Consider the following 20,728-nt stretch of genomic DNA (forward strand, 5'->3'; position numbering starts at 1 on the left):
TGCATTTTTTTCACAAGTCATGCAAAAATGATCCAATAAACTACAGTTCATAATGGAATATATTTGTATTCTGTACCTTTCTTTTTAATGTCACAATGTTTGGGCTCCATACCCTTGGCTCTCCCTGTTTTTAAGTCCCTCAGAACTGCTTTCATAATAGTAATTCTTATAACACAGAAAATCTTTGGGCCATACTCCAATATCAAAAGGAATTAATTCAAACTGAAAGAATACAAAACCTGTTATCCCTTTATAATAAGAAATTTTAATGACATCTATAATTGTACTTATTGCACATCAAGAGTACAAGTTTAATTTGAGCTGCATAAGAATAGAGATTTATTTATTTTTTCCAGCTTGCTAAAAAAGCTGGCAGCATTTCCACGGAGTATTAACCTTAAAAATCTTGACACTACCCACAGGAAATTGATTTTCTACAAAAACTTTGGAAAGGATTTTACTTGGATTCCTGCACAAGATATTTACAGTCCATTTAGGTCCAAACCTACAACGCAGCCCACAGATGAGAGGGCAGCATATAAAAACCCAACACACTGAGTAAGCTGGCATTGAATGAAACTTTGAGAAGTCCCAGACGAGCAGAATGGAAGGTAACAAAACAAACAATTCAAGAGTTTAACATTTTTTCTAAGTCTCCTTACTAAGTGTTCTGTAATTAAATTCTTTTCATGGCAGTTGCCGATCTTCTAAGAGTCTTGACAGACATATAAGATGGCAACCATCCAACTCATCTTGCCCCCGTGAGCTTCATATATGGCTCATTTTTCAAGGAATGAATAAGAAACATTTCCTACTCAACAAGGTGTGTACTGTGAATTCATTCCCTTGGAAAGGAGCTACATTTGCGGGGGGTAGTGCCTTTATTTTTTTTTGGTGGTGGGGTTAGTTTTTATTTTAGTTGGGTTCGTATTTTTACAGAGTGGTACCAATATTTCCAATGATGGTCCTTTGAAAACTGGCCTCTGGTAAGAGGCCTTCTTTGGTCCACAGCCAAGGCTGGTTTCAGGGGCAAAGTGCATATGTGACTAAAAGAGGAAGCCACTAGCAGTAGGAACCATGTTTTTAAAACTAAAATTTAAAGGAAAGGCAAAAAGAAAAACCACGGGCAAACACACCATGCAATGCACTCCACCATTTCAACACATCTATAGGAACTATAACTTTCAGCCTGCCTTGGTGGAAATGACGACGTCTTTATGAACAACAAAATCTTCATTAATTGTTTACGGATTAGCCCACTGGGACAAAGGGGTCTCAGGGCAAGCAACGACCCTGGACACAATCCACTGATGGACGGTAAAGATCCTGCAGCTGGTCAGAGCGTTTTGGTATTGGGGGTTCTGGTCAGTGGCACCACCCAGGCCCGTGACCGGTCCATAAGGAAGACTTCTCCTGGCACCACAGTTTCCCAGTTCAAAAACATACCAGCATGCCTCATGCACACGGAAGTCCCTGCTCAGAACCCAAAGGAAAGCCACAGTGAAATTCCCCCTTAAGAATCAGCACATATGGCTTTTATTCTTATGTCTGGTACAACTGTTTGTACCGCTACCTATCTTACAAGCAAATGCTACCTCAGGGTAAGAACAATTTTGTTTCATTTTTCCAAGACTCACTGCAACAATGCCCGAACATGTAAAGGCGTTTGCAACGTTACACTAAAAGCAGGTACAGTAACAGCTGGCTTGAAAAGGGAGAGGAATAACCTGTTCTTCCTATCATAGAATAGTTTGGGTTGGAAGGGATCATCTCTTTTCAAGCCCCCTGGCCATGGTCAGGGACACCTTCCACTAGACCAGGCTGCTCAAAGCCCCATCCAGCCTGGCCCTGCCTGAACACTTCCAGGGAGGAAGCATCCACAGGTCCTCTGGGCAGCCTGTTCCAGTGTCTTGCTACTCTCACAGGAAATAATTTCTTCTTAAAACCAATCTAAATCCATCCTCTTTCAGCTTAAAGCCCTTCCCTCTTGTCCTGTTGCTATATGCCCTCGTAAAAAGTCTCTCTCCAGCTTTCTCGTAGGCACCCCTTAGGTCCTGGAAAGCTGCTAGAAGGACTCCCCAGAGCCTTGTCTTCTCCAGGCTGAACAAGCCCAGCTCTCTCAGCCTGTCTTCATAGCAGACGTGCTCCAGCCCTCTGATCATCTTCGTGGCCCTCCTCTGAACTCACTCCAACAGGTCCATGTCCTCTGTATGTTGGGAGCTCCCGAGCTGAACGCAGTGCTCCAGGTTGGGTCTCGCCAGAGTGGAGTAGAGGGGGAGAACCTCCTCCCTTGACCTGCTGGTCAGGCTTCCTTTGGTGCAGACCAAGATGCGGTTGGCTTTCTGGGCTGCAGGCGCACATTGTTGGGCTGTGCTGAGCTTTTTGTTTGCCAGCACCCGCAGGTCTTTCTTCTCAGGGCTGCTCTCAATCCGCTCTGCACCCAGCCTGTATTTGTGCTTGGGATGGCCCCGACCCTCGTGCAGGACCTTGCACTTGTTGAACTTCATGAGGTCTGCATGGCACCACCTTTCAAGCCTGTCAGGGTTCCTCTGGATGGCATCCCTTCCCTCCAGCGTGTTGACCACACCACACCACACAGCTTGGTGTCGCTGGCAGACGTGCTGAGGTGCACTCGATCCCGCTGTCTCTGTCACTGACAAAGATGTTAAACAGTGCCGGTCCCAACACGGATCCCCGAGGAACGCCACTCATCACCCGCCTCCACTTTGACATTGAGCCATCGACGGCAACTCTTTGAGTGTGACCATCCAGCCAATTCCTTATCCATGAAGTGGTCCATCCATCAAATCCATGTCTCTCCAGAGACAAGGATGTTGTGCAGGGCAGTGTTAAATGCTTTGCACAAGTCCAGGTAGGTGATGCTCTTCCCTTAATCACCAACGCTGCAACTCAGTTGTAGAAGGCCACCAAATTTGTGAGGCACGATTTGCCCTTAATGAAGCCATGCTGGCTGTCACCAGTATCACCTCCTTATTTTCCATGGGCCTTAGCACAGGATCTGCTCCATGATCTTGCTGGACACAGAGGTGAGACTGATTTGCCTGCAGTTACCCAGGTTTTCCTTATTACCCTTTTCACAAATGGGGTTATGTTTCCCTCCTTCCAGGGCTGCCACAACTTCTCAAATACGATGGATAATGGCTTAGCCACTTCATCTGCCATTTCCCTCAGGACCTGCAGATGCATCTCATCAGGTCCCATGGACTTGTGCACCTTCAGGTTCCTTAGATGGTCTTGAACCTGATCTTCTCCCAGTCCTATCCCTTGTAGACAGGCCGTAAACAACCTAAGGCTTAAAAGCAACTTTCTTAAATCTAAAGATAAGGCAGCACTGGAGTACGTTGCCTATAGAAGTTACAGAGTTACCACCAGGGATTAACAAATTGCCCAATACCATAAAAATGGGATTTTGCTGTAGCCAGGACATGGTATCTACGGATGGTCCAAGGTCCTTTCCATGCCTGTAAACAATCCAGCCTCCTATAAAGATGAGGCTGATGTGATCACACCACATCAAACCCTCTCCCCAATACTTTTCATAGCCCATTAGCTTTGTTGTCCATTTGGTTTAAAAGAAGGGCAGAGGTGTCAGTGAAATGCATTTCTCAGCCTCTGATTTTAACGGGTCCTACCAGTACTGCTGACGTGGCTCAATCACTTCTCCATGCTGACTCAGCTACCAGGTAGCTAGTCAGGGCATGGGTTTTTTCTGAACCAGTTAATGTTTATGCTACCAGTGGACCATGAAAAGTGCTACGCAGTGCTCACGCTGCCACTTGCTTTTTTTTTTTTTTTTTTTTTTTTTATGAAAAAGGCAGTGTGCAAGGCCAGGAGTGAGGCAGGGACGGCAGCACTCAGGCAGCTCTTAGGACAAGGGTCTTAACTACCCTAAGACAAGACCGTGTCCACTGGTCCATACCTCGGTTGCCGTTTCATGGGAAAACTACAGAAACATCATTAATTTTGAGTGGCACCCAATAGATACAAAAATCTCAGACATGCTTACCTGCTTTGCTGATTATCCTTTCTTTTATTCCCTACCACTCCTTGTAGAGTAAAAATAACAATGTCCCATTTCACTGTGCAGCCTCTCTTGACGATGATCAAACTGTGTTCCTTTTGGATATTAAAGGGGTCCATGATCACTCCAGACTGGTGCTCCTCCCCACCAGTTTCGTGCTCTGCAAGCAGTGGAATCAGTAGCAAAGCAAAGAGCACAGAAATGTCCAGACCTAGCTGACCAGGGCTACAGGGATGAAGGTATGTATGGCCTATTGCTTGTGTCCTGCTTCTCAGCAGAAGCTCTGCCCTAGTGTTTTCATAACATGCATGAAGCTCTCTCTAGACCGGGCAAGACTGTTTAACACAAGTACACAGGATTTCACATCCTGTGAAATTATTTTGCATTTCAAATTGTCTTTCAAACAAACAGTGTCACATTTTGTGTAGCTTAAGCCCCCAAACACATTTACAAAGTCAAAAGGTACATGGTCAAGCAAAGTTTGACTCATGATTAGATAACATTACATAATTTTTTCCAAGATTTAATATCAGCAGAAAGACTTCTGCAATGAGATGAATGGTGGTGTTTGTTATTTTTAAATTCCACTGTAAATAGCTGCACAGTTTTTGTACAAGAAGGTCTTTCCTTGCAATGTTTACACTTAAACATTTCTCTAATGAAAGTTTGAAAATAGGGCACATTTTCCTTCCAAACTGAGCAAAACAGACAGCAGAGACATAGTAAGAAATAAGGAAACTGTATTATTCATTTTTTCTCATAATAAAGACCACTGAATTTTGTAAAGATAAATATTCATAGAAACCTGTAAACACTTTCAAAAGGTTACATGACCCTCTTTATTTAAGAATGAAAAAGATATGGAGATAATTAATGAAATATATCCACGGCAAGAAAAATAATTTGTGTTAAGACATAACCTTGCTGTAAAGGAGAATCAGGCAGGCAGGAGAACCTCCTGCACGCCAGCGCAATGAGGGCAGCTCCTGCACCACCAGCAGTGAAACTGCCTGAAGAGAAAGCACTCCTAATGATCTAGATTTGTTAGACATGGCTGAAGAAATTAATGCTTCCTTTCACAATGAGCAATGAAGTTGGGTATTTAATTTAGAAGCAGCTATCAACTACAACATGCTGAGCTGGCACATTGTACGTGAGGAGCTCACCTGCTTGTTATGCCATGTATAATTCATCTATTCATCTGAATCCCCAACACGAGACATCACTGGGGGTCACAAGGAACCTAAGCCTAAGTACAATGTAAGAAAAGAAAAAAAAAAAGGAACAGGCATGTTCTATCCAGCTCCCAGGCAGACACCAGTCACAAAGGTTGGAAACAGTAGGAGAAAGTACTGGCACAAAAGGAGCAAAACCAGTGCTGGCACATTGTCTTCAGCTTCCCGGGGAGTTAGAGGGAATTTATTGGACAGACACAGGCAGCCCCCAAAGCGTTGCAGCAATCAAATTTGGGCTGCAGCTACCTGCAGGTGTGCAGGTACAGGCCACCTTGCAAAGCACTGCATGCGCAAGGAGTACATGCAAACAAAATGCCTAGCAAACCCTTAAGAGACTACATTAAACCTCTCAATGGCAACGGCATATTTACTAGCCATATAAATGAGAATCCATCTCCAATGCATCAATATTGAAGCACTTGCATTTTTCTTAATGCCAGAAAACTAAGGAAACCAAGGAAGCAACAGGATTCAGCTCTAGTTTCAAGGACATTTTCTCACAGCAATACATTTTCTGCAAGATGTACAATTAAAAAAAAAAGTCTCAAGTAGAGCTCACAAAAAGAGCAAGAACACATCCCTTCCGTTTCTCTTCCCACTATTTATTTATTTCCTGGCAGATGCAGAGAAGTGCTGAACCAGCAGCTGTCTTGGCTGGTGGAAGTTGCCAGCTGGAAACAAGGGGAACAAAGAGCAACGCAGGTGGAGCCGCGTGGGAAGAGAGCAGGGGGAAGATGGGGGGGCAAAGAGGAGCACAAAAATAGTGACACTGAGCAGATACGGAGAAACTCACTCTCTCTTTTTGCTCCTCTCTGCTTACTGTCACAGTAATATTTAAAATACTATTGTGCAGCCATCTTGTATCTCATGCCCACACCACTATTTGGAACCATAGAATCGTTTTGGTTAGAAAAGACCTTTAAGATCACTGAGTCCAGCTGTTAACTGGGCATTGCCAAGTCCACCACTAAATCATGTCCCTGAGCAAGGCATATACACATCTTTTAAATACCTCCAGGGATAGTGACTCAACCACTTCCCTAGGCAGCTCACATTGCTTCTAAGAAGTTGCCTCTGAGCAGCAAAACCGACAAATCCCAATTTTCTCTGGACACTTGCCTTAAGGTGACATTCCTCTATGGATTTTGTCATTTTTAACATGGGCTGAATTCACTTAGGGACCTTTCTCTCAGCAGGAAAATTAATAGGGTTTTCTTTTACCCCATGACTTAGGTCCTTCAGATAACTCTTAGGAACTCTTCAAAGTCTCTCAATTTTCTTGAAATTTTATTTCAGTAGTTAAATTCAGAACTTATTACCCGGCTGAATTAACAGCATCATTGCACAAGCCTCATTTCTTTCGAAAACCAGGCCAAAAAAACCGCCAACCCATGACATGGAAAACTGGCAAAGTTTAGATTACATTAAGAACGACAAAGTGGAATAAGCAGTAGTAAAGGAGACCATCTCATTTGTGTGCTGAAACAACACAGTTATGTAGGAAATGGCAAGACCTTTCAGGAACATGAACTTGTGGTTAGCCATAGAACGATAACAAAAAGATCATTAGTTGGTAGGTGACTCCCAGCAGGAGACAAAACCTTGCACTGCATAAAGAGCAGAGTGGTATGTCAAGCAAGCCCCTAATGGGGAACCAGAGGGAGGATGCCTTCCTGCAGCGTACATTACACATGCAGAAACTCACAAGTGTCCTCAGCCATTTGACTGCTTAATGGTTAAGAAGACTGACGAGTGTTCACACAAAGGTGTAACTAGCTTTAATATTCTGCTTGCAACCTTAATCATAAATGAGCTACTGCTGCCATGGAGGGGTAAACTGAGCATTTCTATTGCAAATGAGTACTTCTGGCATTACACTTGCAGCGGTTCTCCCAGACCCATGGAAAGGCTAACGCAACAGAGAGCAAGCATATCATAACAAGGTACCAAAAGCATGGCACGCAAACTTCTAACAGAATTGAAACATCAGCAGTAAACCAAAACAAACATTTTGTATTTCCCAGGACTGAAAAGTTATTTTAGGTTAAAAAATCTTAAGCATTAAGTTGGGGAAGTAGTTTGTCGCGACGACGTGTATTAGCTTACAGTTCAAACCCACCTTTGCTTGGAACTACACAACGCCAGTACACTTCTTTCAATTACAAAATATAGCGCTGGCCATCTTACAGCAATGACAAATTGGTTTCGAAATGGCTTAATGCTCTTCTACAAATGAAAATTGCTGTACAAGGTTGCTTGCAAAATGTATTGTCTTACAATAGCCATCAGGAAGCAAAGCAAAATTTCAAGTATTTGGAGTTTGCGCAAATAATTTCACTGCTCCAAACAAACCAAGCTCTTCTCTGTGCTCTCTAGAGTCACATAGACTGCTGTGGATGCTGTAGAAATGCTGTTCTGAGTAAATGCCAGTTTGACCATAGGATAGTCCTGCAACTATCTAAGGCACTCTAAGTTACCAGAATTCTCCACACAGAAGGGAATCGGGAACATGGACAAGTAGATACCACTAGTCATCCACTTCTTAAATGGACTGCACATCTACAGCCCTCAACACATTGCTCCCCTTTATCAACATGTCACCTAACACTCCTATTTTGAAATTTAACTTACCCTGAATGAACAAGTTACTAGAAGGACAACCCAAGTGTCTAAGTATTAATTCGGTTGTTACTAGTATCTGCATTTCGATATTGCCAAATAATTTAAGCTATATAGTGAGAATAAAAGATTCACAAACTTACCCTCTACTTTTGCCCTTTTGGATGTTTTCCCTATTCAGACATATTTACTTTAAGATCTGTCCTTCAGGATCTGAACAGAGGGCCTTCACTCCAGTTCCAGAGTGCCCTGTTCTGTTGCACGGCTTAAATTCAGCAGTTACACTAAAATGAAGCTCCTTGTTAGACTTAACTTAAAGCTCCTACCTCTTGCACACTTCCCTGACATCAAATATATGCATGGTAAACAACACAGTCTAAAAACAGCTAATGAGTATTTCCTAAGGAAAAATATTCCTTTGGAGAATATCCTCCTCAAGGACAGTCCTGATTTAGGTTAGATCAAATAAGATATAATTACTACAATATAGCGGGGGGGGGGGGGGGGGGGGGGGGGGAGAAACATGACAGCAGGGGGAGAGAGAGAAAAAATAAGGGACAGATAACTCAGTGTAAATAACATTAAGAATTATTTTCCTGCTGACCTCAGCACTGCCCAGTACTGCTCATTCTTTTCCTGAAACAGTATTTGCTCTGGCCAGTGAACCCTGGACCTGTCATGCTGTGAGGTACCAGGTGCAGTAACACCATCACCCCCAGGCTCCCCATCCTGGTTCCTTCCTCTCACAACACCCAAAACATGTTTTGACAGGCACCACTTCACAGCTGTATTATAAGTATACTGTATCCCCAGAATAATATTTTAATGATGTTTTTAAAAAAGCCCACAGTTAAGTGAGGGTAGCAGTAGATTACAACGTAAGTGCAAAAACCCCCAAGCATACTATGCTACAGTGGTACACCTCCATCACACACCAGGTGCAGAAAAAAGAGCGCTGAGGCTCTCCTCATTTCCAACTTTGGTGGCATCTCATGCAAAACTCAACATAAAAACCAGTTACGATCTTTGCTCTGTAGTATTTTTTTGTGTGTTTTATTTTGGGGACATTTTCAGGGTGGTTTGTTTTGGGTTGTTTGTTTGGGGTTTTTTTGCTATTGACAGGCTTTTCATTGAAACTATTCAAGGACTCTGTAGGAAGCATCAGACATCAGCCTAACTTTAAACCTTACACTATCCCTTTTTAAAGGTTACCAGGTTCTAGCCTGTTTCACCTTCTATGTGCAGCAGACATTTGTATCTATAACCTGCTAAACACTATGGTATCTAGAGCAATAATAAAAAACAGAAACAAGCAGCTTCCTGGTTCCTGTCTTTTATTATTCAACAACAGAGAACAGCAGTTAATGACATAATTGGGATTTATTTATTTTTGCCTTCTGATCTTCTCCCAAACCAGACATCCTCCAATACACACACTGACCACCTGGCTGACTCTTTCAAGCTTCTCCAACCTCTTTCGCAACCACTGCTTGTAATGAGAGTCACTGCTGTCCTGCTTCTGCTACCTCCCAGCTCCCTCATCCTCTGGTAAGGTCTCTACTTGTCTTACGTTCTCGTAATAGGAGAACAGTTTTAGCCTATCTGTTCTTTATGCTTCCTATTAGAACCATAAAGGAACCCATGTAAGTACCAGAAGCACAAAAAGCTGCTGGGAGGCACAAATGTTGCAGCTACCAAACCCAAGAAAGGAACCCGGCCAGTGACCTTGAAGTTAGCCCACAACGACCTACAGAACCGTACCAGCACTTTGGAACGGCCTTGTATTCAGTTTCTTCCTCTTACTCTGTGTAAGAAGGGAATTACTGTGGTTTGGGTCCAAAGGAAAATTTTCAGGACCTCTTTTTACCATTAATACTGAATTCAGAGTTTATGGAAGAGAAGAATAGACAGGCAGGACATAGGGGATATGTCCACATAGCTAAACAGGAGAACATTTCTAGCAGCCACAATTATCTAGGTCTTCCATAACTTCCAACAATGATAGAAAAACTCATTCTTCAGAAATATAAACATCTGCTGCTCACTTCTCAGAATGAGAATCAATTATGGACAGCTCTGCATGGCAGATCTGACCCTTGGTGTCTCCCAGTCCTCATTCTGAAAGCAGTGGCAAAAAGTGCTTCAAGCTAGTAAAACTCACCAGTTAGTACCCAAGAAGTGACAAACACCACACACGGAAGCCCTGACAAATCCTCCCCAGCTAGCTGGCAGCCACCAGATTTAGTCATCCTGAACTAGACTAACTGAAAATAGTGCAAAACCTTGAGGTTTTTTCCTGAAAAAACACAAACATTCATATTCCAACGAGCCTTTCAAATTTCTGCCAGGAAACTGAGTATTTTGTTCCAGGGTGCCTTAATACAAAGGTACCACAGAGTTTTGTGGAAGTTGTGGTTTTGATGTTTCACACCCCTGCATTTCCTCAGCAGATGACATTTCTGAGGCACCACAGCCTCCCTCCTGAACAAGCTGCCTGGCCACCATCACTGCGTAACAGCAGAATTAGTCTAATGAACAGAAAGGAACAAGGGATGGTGTACACCAACAACCTCTTTCCCAAAATTCATTTAAGATGCCATAGTGCTTTAACACCTAAACAGATCAAAAGAAGAAGTGTTTTGATGTAGCTCAATAAATGATAGGTTTTGAAACATTTTCAAAGCAATTTCTCTGGTGAACATTTCTGACAGTTAACTTTGCCTTAGAAGACCAGAAGTACTTCTGGTTATTTCCCATAAAAATGTAATTCTGGACATTGTTCCACTTTGCAGACAAACTGAGACCCTACTAAAAACAGAAGAAAACAGAGACTGTGACACAAGATGTGTTTTTGCCACAAACAGAAATCTCTTACAGAATTATCCCTCATTTCAAAGGAATTTTTTTCTAAAATGAGCTTCTTTCTTCAGTAGTTACTGTGCTGTGATTTTCTAGACTAGCTACCCCGTAAAAAAAGTTGATGCTCGCTATACCCATCCTATTTTATCACATTTCACACATTTCCTAAGTTCATTTCCCTAGCACTCACAACTACAGCAGGTACTTTTAAAGGCAACGCAGAAAACACTCAAAACATTATCTTCTACAATCGTGCAGTTATCTTAATCAGTATCACAAATTAAAATCCTTCTTGAGTTATGAATTATTTTTAAGACTGAAGAGCTATCAAAAGACCACTGTGTATGCTGTGTGTAAAGGACCTGCCCTTCCCTGATCTTACACTCCATTTACCTCTAGTTTGAATCAACACATCACTTAGAAAAGCAGCTTAAAATTTTCTCTTCCACATCACTAAACAAAACCCTAAAATTATGCTTGCACCTTATGTGTTGAAATGCGTCATTCAGTCAGTGATAACCTACTTGTTTGCATCTAAACCAAGCATTCGTCCTCAATTCAGCTAAAGAACACAGGACTTCAAAACAGCAACATCAGACAGTCAAAGACAACATCATCTCCAGTGCCCATGCACAGTATGCCAGCATTTTATAGCACATTTTATATCACGACTTGTATTTGCATTTCTGTCTGTACATACTAAAAGTAGCCTACGGCTATTAAAACAAAGATGTTCTTATAAAAGCAGCAATTATTCAGAGGAGGAAGGAAAGTAAAAATATAAAATTAAATAAATACATATATCACACTGGGTTCATTTTTCCACCCTCTCCATTTATTTTCATTTCTGGCATTTGAAACCTCCCAGTACTTCACCTTTTACTGCTCCACTGCTGTTACTGTTGGTAACAAATTAATTCTGACAGTGTTTGTCAGCCCATAGCATTCATCCAGTTTTGCAAATGATTATAGACAAATTGTTTTATTCTGAAAGACCATCATCTTGGATTCCATAGGACATCATTGTGTAAATTATGCCAGAAGTAAATAATGCATGAAATGTGAAATGTTACCTATGCCAAAGCAGATCTAATGTTTCTTGGTGTGGAAAAAGACTTTAAAAAGAAAAAGGATTTAAAAAAAAAAAAAAGTAAACTGATTTGAAAGGCTCATGCCAAAAAAGACTTGAAATTTATAATAACAATAATAAAGTAATGGCACAGACATTTACTATTGACAGTAGAATTCAGCTTCATGACTCATACTGTAGTGAGCAAGCAGACACCATGGGCCACGTTCAAACAGCTTAAATTCAAACTGAGCCAAGTGTTTCCCATTAGCCAACTCTAAATTTTCAGTGCTACCAAGCCAGTGGTAATTACAAGGTCTGAATCCAGGGTTTCAAGTATGGCCCTACTCAAAGGAGTAGCTCCCCACCACCTCCTGTCAGAGAAGAACATCAACCGAGGTGCACGCTGAGATTGCAGGACTATGCAGATGCAAGGGTAAGAGAACAGAAGAACCATTTGCAGCCTTCTTGGATGGGGGAAGACTGCTCAGGACAGAAAACAAAACAAACAAAGCAATCAAAAATAAAGAAGCAGAAGAAAAAGCTGAAGACGTGCTTTGGTTGTCAGGCTACCTGAAGTTTCTCAAAACCTTCTGTTGTTGTTACAGACATCTGCCAACCATGCTGCTGTAAGTGGGGCGCTCAGCAACTCCTGTTGGTTAGGAAGGCCTCTGAATGACTCATCCAGGTACAAGAGAGGATTTAACAGGCAGCACGCAACCTTGGGGTCCTTTCAAACCGGCCTAGTCCCAGCCGGAGCAAGCCCACCAGCCCAGCGCAGGCGCGCTCCGCACGGAGGGACAGCCTGCTGCGGGGACGCTCGTCACAGAGGGCTCCTTCAGCGCTGCTCTCCACACGTACCACCCGGTGTCTAGGGCAACTGGCAGCACAAAGCCTCTCAACCTTCACGTTTACAAGGCAGGTTCGTGGGAGAAATAAGCTATTTAAAACATTATTTAAGTCTAAAGAGATAAGACCCTAATCTGATATTTTTCTAGATAAAGATCTGCCTCGCCATCATCAAAACAAGGGTTTGTAGTTTTTTTCTAAACAAATATGGTAACATTTCTGTTTTTACCAGCAACTAATATTTTAAAACATATTTAAACAAGCACATAGCTTAAGATAGATCTTAAATTCTTATTTTTTAAGATATTAAATAAGATTTACTTGTGTAGGTACATGTGATATATGCAAAGTAAGTTTTGATGAAAACAAATTAATTTAAAAATATACAGACCATCGTCTAGAAAATGAAACCCACACATTTCTTATGTACACAAACATCTGGAAGTTTACAAAAACACCTTTTCTCTTTTAAACACTTTAGTAAATAAACTATAATTTGCAGTTAGTTATTTAGCTGATTATTTCCGGTCACTGTGTCCTACCAGATCACAGAACTAACGGGTCTCATCCCACCACATCTTTCCACCTCATCACTGTAGCTAAACTGCAAAGGGCAGCCGGGGGGGGAGAAGCCCTTCCCAACAGAGTTCTCAATTTTCTCCATTTTATTCAGTGGTCACCAAATAACGCTCCTGAACACACTTGAAAAAGAAAATATTCCCTCTGTTCAGGAAGAGGGGATTACTATTTCTCCACAGTTGGTTTTCTACTGCAGCACCCTCTTCTAGTTAATTATCCACTAACTCAGATGTTGAGCTGTCTGACTGCCTTCAAAAGTTGAACTACCACATATTGCTCATTAATGTTTTATTTTACCATACTGCTGGCATGTTTAGATGCTAATACATCAAAGAATATTGCTTTACAAGTATTATATCAAATGTATTGCTCAATTCATAATATTGTAAATTTAAATAGGTTATTTATCCTGATCCCTCGTCACAGAAATACTTGTTACATCTTTCATGAATCTATCCTGGCTAAGTTTTTCAGCTCAGCTAAATTCATGTTTTCAGAGTTTAGATCAACACTTTTTTTGTGGGGGGTGTCTGTGCTAGATTCACCCACTGAGGTAACTGAACTCTGCGTATAACACCTCCTTTGCAAAACAGATTGTGGACAGTATCAATCAATCTGTATATAAATATCACAACACTGATAGCATATTGCTATCATATTGTTGCGATATTTATATACAGACTGACTGATAAATGCACAAGTAAAAGAGGTTATACTCAACTGTTTGCTGAACCCACTGCACTTGCCTAAGTACTGTGACAAAACAACTTATTTAAAAAAGAAAAAAATATATATAAAAAACCCCACCAGTCGTCTTCATCTCATCCCTGCTTCACACTGCAGCATCCTCTCTTAAAGAGAGCTGCTTTCATCCCAATGGATCCTTGTAGTTATTTTAAATCACTGGCACAGCAAAGCATTATTTTATTGGAAAATAAAATAATTAATTCATACTTGGTTGTTATGAGGGTTAATTACTGAAAGCTGCAGGCCTTGATCAGACTGATTCTGACCATCCCAAGCAGGTCTGGGAGTCTCTGGTTTTACAGCGTGATTTGAAACACACTTGGGAAGGAACAGCTTCTATGTATCTTCCACTGTGTATGTTGACACCAAGGCACTCAAAAACTACTGATCTTTTAGGTAGTGACTACTAAATGATAGTTTAAATGATACGCAATAGTTTAAAGATGTACAAAGACCTGATTTTTTTTTTAATGGAATATATCATCAAGATACATCCAGGTGAAGTTTTACCCTTTACCTTGTTATAATACTGCTACTGTGGTTTTTACATCTGGATTTTGCATGTTCCTACTTATGCAAAAACAAGTTTGCTTGTGACTCTAGAAAGCCAATGACAATTCGGGGACCGTGGACAGAAGTACTGATATCAAAATGTCAGTTTTCCTTTCTTTTTCTTGTTGTACCGCTTACATAAAGTTGTATTTCTTTTTTTTTTTCTTTTATTTCTTCCTTACTCAAAGATGTCAGTAGGATGTTAACTTCTCTGTTACATCACCTTTTGATGGACCCGCTGTTAGTCAGTCAGTTAAATCCCAATGCCACCACTAGCATAATGCCAAATTCTGTCAAGGGGTACAACAGAGTGAATTTTATCTTTTTTAAAGTAACAGTAAGTCCAGACTTTCCTCACTCAAAAAGCTCATTTTTTAACTGCCACAGTTGTTGTTCTTTTCTGCCTGTTTGAAGCAGACAGTTAATCCCACCCCAGCTATCGTGCAGGTAGTAATTTATGCTTATGGAATTTAAAAAAACACATTACAGAAAAGCCAACCCTCATGGGCATCTTTCCAAAGAAAGACCGACTTAGCAACTTTTTTTTTTATTCTATTCACACTTCTGCTTTTTGAACACAAAAATACAGTTAAACTGTAGAGTTACAACAATAGAGACAAGTCATGATAAATACAGATTAACTCACAAAGCCTGTGGAAGAAAGGCAAGATCGTTGGTCTGTGCTCCTACTCACACAGAGCTGGAACGAGAGTCCCAGCTAAAAAAAATGCAGCGTCTGTGCACTCCCGCATCACACAATTAATACTTGTCATCCTTGGAGCTCAAAATAAGGCAGTGTGTTCATTTGCAGAGGAAAGACTGCATTTTCTTAAGAAAACTGGATCTCTGTGCTGACAGCGCAAGTCCACAAATAGGATTAAGGTTTATAAAACTGGGAATTAAAGACACCATCAGACAACCAAGTGAGAATGAATCAAGTAAGTCCCAAGCTAATAAAAAGAGATAAGCATTTTACTGTAAATCTTGAGTCTAACCCTGCTCCCTAATTTCTTAGGCCAAAATCTTCAGAGACCACAGTAACACCAACAAACAGTAGAACTAGCACAGGTACCTCACCTTTGCTGATCAGGGGGCAATGACTCTACAAAGCACTATTTTATCTGGAAGCGATGCAGACATCAGCCCACCAGCACTCGGCACCTGTAACAAATGCACTTTGGTGTCCCAGACCCAAGGAGCGGAGGCTGTACTCGCTGGCAGCCAGCTTCAAAACAGGGTCAAAAATGGCTTGCCCAAAATGAGACAAGGCACCCCATCCACCGTCAACACTTGTGGCACAGTGGTTAGCATGGAGTATTGACATTCCGAACAGTGAGGGAGCACAACCAAACCGATTTCTCTAAAAAGGCCAGAAACCCCAGAGTTTGCCCTTGTGGGCAGGCACACAAACCTGTTGCTGTCATCTACTGATGGCCATCAGTGATGCCTCCTGCCCCGAGATGCAGTCACTTCTTCATTCCTCCTAACTGCTAGCATACCTCTGCCTGCCTTCTTCCCTCTTAAGAAGTGTTATCAAAATTGATGTAGCAAAGTACACTGTGGGACCACCTTTGCTTCAGCAACAGTGACTTCAAAACACTCTTTTTTCTTTGCACAAATTCAGTTCTTTTTCTGTTTATTATGAGCCAAAGCATAGGGAACACCATTTTCAACTTGACCAACACGGGTAAATATAAATCCAGCTGATGCTATTACATTTCTTCTATTTCTGACAGTCTACACAACCACATGGCACGTGACTAGTCTGCTTCTTCCTCCTTTGACATAAATATTGTAAAAAATAATAACAGTCCTAGCACAGATCTTTCAGGCAAGAGATTACAGACATTTTACAGAGTTACTTTAAAAGCCCCTGGCGAAGAATTGGCCACAGGCTTTGCGCAAGTCTAAATAAAATCTTAATGGTTCTGCCTTTCTGCGACTAGCCATATAGTGCGGTTACTTTCAGTACACGGGGGAGGTATGATTACACAGTCTGCAAAAACCACGCTGTCCTGTCCCTGTCATGCCCTTCTCCATCCTGTAAAGTGTCTGAAATTTTTCATTTCAGTGCTAACTTTAACCATTTTTCCAGAACTAAGATCACTTGCCAAGTTCATTCTTCAGTCCCTTCTTTAAGGAAAGTTAAATAGGTACAGCCTCTGCTGTACCCTACTGCCCAGCACAAGAGCTGGCTTTGGTGAGCCTGGGTGTAACGAACCTGTGTTCAATCGCTTCACTCGTAGCAAGCCCTGGGACTCTCGGGTGCACACCATCTGTTCCTACTGACCCGCTGCTCTTGGATTTTTTCCACTCATTCCAGCATTTCCTCTTCTGGCACATGCTCGCACATTCCCTACCTGCTCTCCGTTACCTAGCCTCTTTCTTCTAAATAAAACTCTTGGATCAAGCCAACTAACATTTAAACTAAACAAAACCCTTGCCTGTCCGCTGTTTGGGAGCGCACATCACTGCTTTTCCTACAGGAACTGACATATTCAACAGCACTGCTCCAGCTGGGATGCACCCACATGGTTTTTGTCTAGATCGCATGCCCTGCCATTAGAGTTAAGGAAGGTGGAAGGAGATTTCCCCATGAGGCTTGTGAGCATCCTCCTGATCAACAAGAAATCCCAACCAAAGACTGTATAAGGAAAGGCTCCTTTCTCAAAGGTTTAACCCACTTACTACACAAGTACAAATGCCTGAAGACAAGAGCACAGGTTCAGGACTTTGCCATGGCACAAGATGCCAGTTCTGGAAGCATACTGATCTGTAAAACTGCTCCTCAAGGAATACCTTGAGAATAAAATGCTGTAAACTGTACATTGCTTACAAAATGGTCCATGGCCATCCCTTGTCATAGCCCACACAAGGGCCAGGGAATGGTGTTAACAATCTTGCAGAATGTGCAGGCTCTGCTTCATAGAAATCCAGAACTGGTTTCCGATTCAACTCTCCCCGTTTCTGACACGGCAAAACTCAGCACGACCATTTCTCAGTTGGTCAGTAGGGATGCCTGCACACTAAGCACTAATTGTGACAGATGGGGATTTTTAAAAGCATTTAAAAAAAAAAAAAAAGCTTTCATGGTCAACATTTATTTCAAAGAAAACATGTTATCTTAACTCAAAAAATGAGCTGCCTCTGCCTAAAATGGGTGTTCCCTGTACTAGCAGAAAACATATACCATGAACCTCTGTGCATCGTTCCCATAATTGTTAGAATGATAAGGTTTTTTAAACAGAAACTATTAGATTGCATTTTTGGAGGACGATAAAAGACAAAGTATCAGCAAATATCTCAAACAACGTTGTGTGGTTTTCCCTATTAAAACATTCTCATTTCCAACTTTTTTTTTTTTTTTTAAACACATTACGTTAATTCATTTTTTTCTTAAGTCCCGGTAAATGTTAGTAAGAATACCTGACAGCAGTGGATTCTAAGGACAGGCGTTCCAGCCACGGAGCAGAGCATAACTGTAATTAATACCATATAAACAAGGGACCGGGGAGGAAGGAGGAAGAGAAACAGCTCCAGATCCCACAGGCCTTATTATCCAAATATTCCTTAAGCCAATTACAGGCTTGTTTCCCAGTAACATACTCTCCATAGCATAAATATACCTGGAAATAATCTAATAGTAAAAAACAAGAACATTAAAAAAAACCCCAAAACACAAGCATTTCCAGGCTTATGTCACACATTACTATCAAAATGACTCCCAAAACAGACTATGAAAATAATATGATAATAAATTTTATTTAAATGATAGGGTAAGGAACTGCACAGTAAAAATAAGAGGGTTTTTCTGTACTACTTTGGAAAATGAAGTGACTCATATCAAAGTCATATAAATTTACTAATAGGGTTTTAAAAAGTTTCTTAAATGTGCCTTCTTATTTGAAATAAAACACCTTCGTCTTCCTCTTTGCAATGCAAAGGCCTACTCTTGGTGCTCGATCTATGTGAAATCTCTATGTTCACCATCCAATTCACCTGGAAGACCAAGGCCACAACATGGCTCAAAATTAAGCGGTAACTACAGTGCTCGGTAACATTTCTGTTTTACAGATCTGGTAAATAGCACAAGTAAGCAAAGAAAATATCCTCAAAATATCATCACTTTTGTTCAGAATCACCCGTGCAATATGAATTTGTGTTAAGTCATTATAAGATGACCTGACAGCTATGAGGAAAGCCGCAGGAAGAGGTCAGTACCCTCAGGCAGTGCCGAGGCACAACTGTACTTCAGCTTAACTCAGCATAACTTTTTTTCTGCTTCATAAATAAAAGCTACTGAAGAACAGAACTCCTGTAAATAAAAATAATAATAATAAAAAAAAAAAACCACGGAAATGCCCAATACTTCTGGCAATAAACCAAACAGAAATAGGGTAACTGCAGTGCACTGGTCAAGTCACTAATCCACAGGTGGAGAAGACCACAGGAGCGGTTGGGTTCCTTCTGCCCATCGCCGGCGGCGGATGGCACAAGCCTCCTCACTCCCCGACCGAGCTCTTCCTCGAAACTACGGGAGGGTCCCACCTGGCAGCTCTGCGGGGACCTTTCCCGGGACCCTCCTGCTCGGACCGTGCAAGAGCCCCTTACCTGGCACCTAAATGTATTTGTTCTCAAGAACAGACCTGCAAACACCATCCCACCTACAGATCTTTTTCACTAACACAACACTTGGAAAATAAATAAAAAAAAAAAAAAAACCCAGCGCAAAGCCAGGAACTAAACACATCGCACGCCCTTTACAGCCCTGCGAACACAACTGTCTTTACGGTGCGCGGGGGCCCTTCGGAGGACGCGGGGGCCATGCCCGGCCCGCAAGCACCGCCCCAGGGCTGCGCGCCACCGCCGCACGGACCGGCGGCACACCGCCCACCGGCACCGGCACGCCGCCCCCCCGGCACCCACACACCTGGCGGCAATAAGGATCGCGACTGCCGAAAACTGGCGGCACCAGCGGCTCACCTGAAGAAAAGCCAGCGGGTACACAGCGGCCGCGGGCACCGCCGTCCCCGCCGCTGCGGCGGGCAGCCCTGCCCCGCTCCCCCGCGCTCCGCGCCCGCCCCAGCCGCCGCCGCTCGTCCCGGCCCCGCGGGCAGGGCAAGGGCGTCGGGGCACCGGCCCGCCGCGCAGCCCCGAACTTCCCGGCGGAGGCAGCGCCAGCCCCTCTCCCGCCGGGCCGGGGGAGCGCGTCCCGCCACGTCCCCGCAACTTCGGGGCGACCCACCTGGTGCAGCGTGTCCGGGGGTAGCTGGGAGGCCCGGAACAGCTCGCCCACGCTGCTGCCCCCGGCGGCCGCCTCGGGGGGCGGGCAGCACCGCGAGAAGAGCTCGGAGTAGCGCTGCTGCTCGCTCTCGCTCAGCGGCAGGAGCAGACCCCCGGTACCGCCGGCGGCGGCGGCCCCCCCCGCCGGCCCCTGCTCCATGGCGGGGCGGCGCAGGCAGAGCGGCGCGGCGGGGCAGCGGGTGCCGCGCCGCCGGAGGGGGGAGGTGTGGCGGGCGGGAGGCGGCGCCGCGCTGCGGCGGGGAAGGTGAGTCCCCGCCCCCGCCCGGTGAGGGCTCCGCGCCGGCCCCGCAGTGCCCCCGCCGCCGCCGGGAGCCGCTCCCGGCCCCGCCTCGCCCCGCCGCTCCGCCCCGCCCCGCAGCCAGCGGCCCTGCGTGGGGACCCGCCGGCCGCGGCCCCGCGTGGCGCTGGCGTCCCCTCACGGCTCCGCCGCCGCCGGCCCGGCCCTCGCCAGGCGCCTGTTTCTTTTCTTACATATTTTTTTCAGTCGGTTTTGGGTCAATCCCAAGTACCGGCCGCCTGCGCTGCCACCCGCCGCGGGCGGTGGGTGCCCCAGGGGCAGCCCCGTCGCTGCGCCACAGGGCGGGCACCGGGGCCCAGCGCCGCGGCCGGCCGGGTGCACAGGCGGCAAAGCCCCCCGGGCTGCCAGCGTGCCCCCCGCCCCAGCCGTGCCCCCACCCGCCGCGGGGCTGTGCTGGGGGGCTCCCCGCGCCCCCCGACACCTCGGGCCCCCGGCAGCCGTTCGAGCGCGGTGCCGGGAGCGGCGGGGGGCGCCGCGGCGCAGGCGGGGATGCGGACCCCGAGCGACCCCCGACGGGCCGCTTGGCCGGGCACTATCTCGCCGCGCGCGCTGTAGTTTTTTTGCTTTAACGTGAA

The 20,728-nt window shown here is 44.1% G+C and overlaps 1 protein-coding gene across 1 annotated transcript in view; it reads right to left on the reverse strand.

Annotated features, from left to right (window-relative positions):
- The window catches only part of REPS2 (RALBP1 associated Eps domain containing 2), a 103,594-nt gene extending 83,514 nt beyond the window's left edge, over positions 1–20,080 (reverse strand). The window contains exon 1 of the mRNA XM_056328211.1: positions 19,797–20,080. Coding sequence (XP_056184186.1) covers positions 19,797–19,994 — 198 coding nt within the window. The 5' untranslated portion in view covers positions 19,995–20,080. The remainder of the gene's footprint in view (positions 1–19,796) is intronic.
- Positions 20,081–20,728: the final 648 nt, after the last annotated feature.

The sequence above is a fragment of the Falco biarmicus genome, chromosome 2, assembly GCF_023638135.1.
Source record: "Falco biarmicus isolate bFalBia1 chromosome 2, bFalBia1.pri, whole genome shotgun sequence".
Lineage (NCBI taxonomy): Eukaryota > Metazoa > Chordata > Aves > Falconiformes > Falconidae > Falco > Falco biarmicus.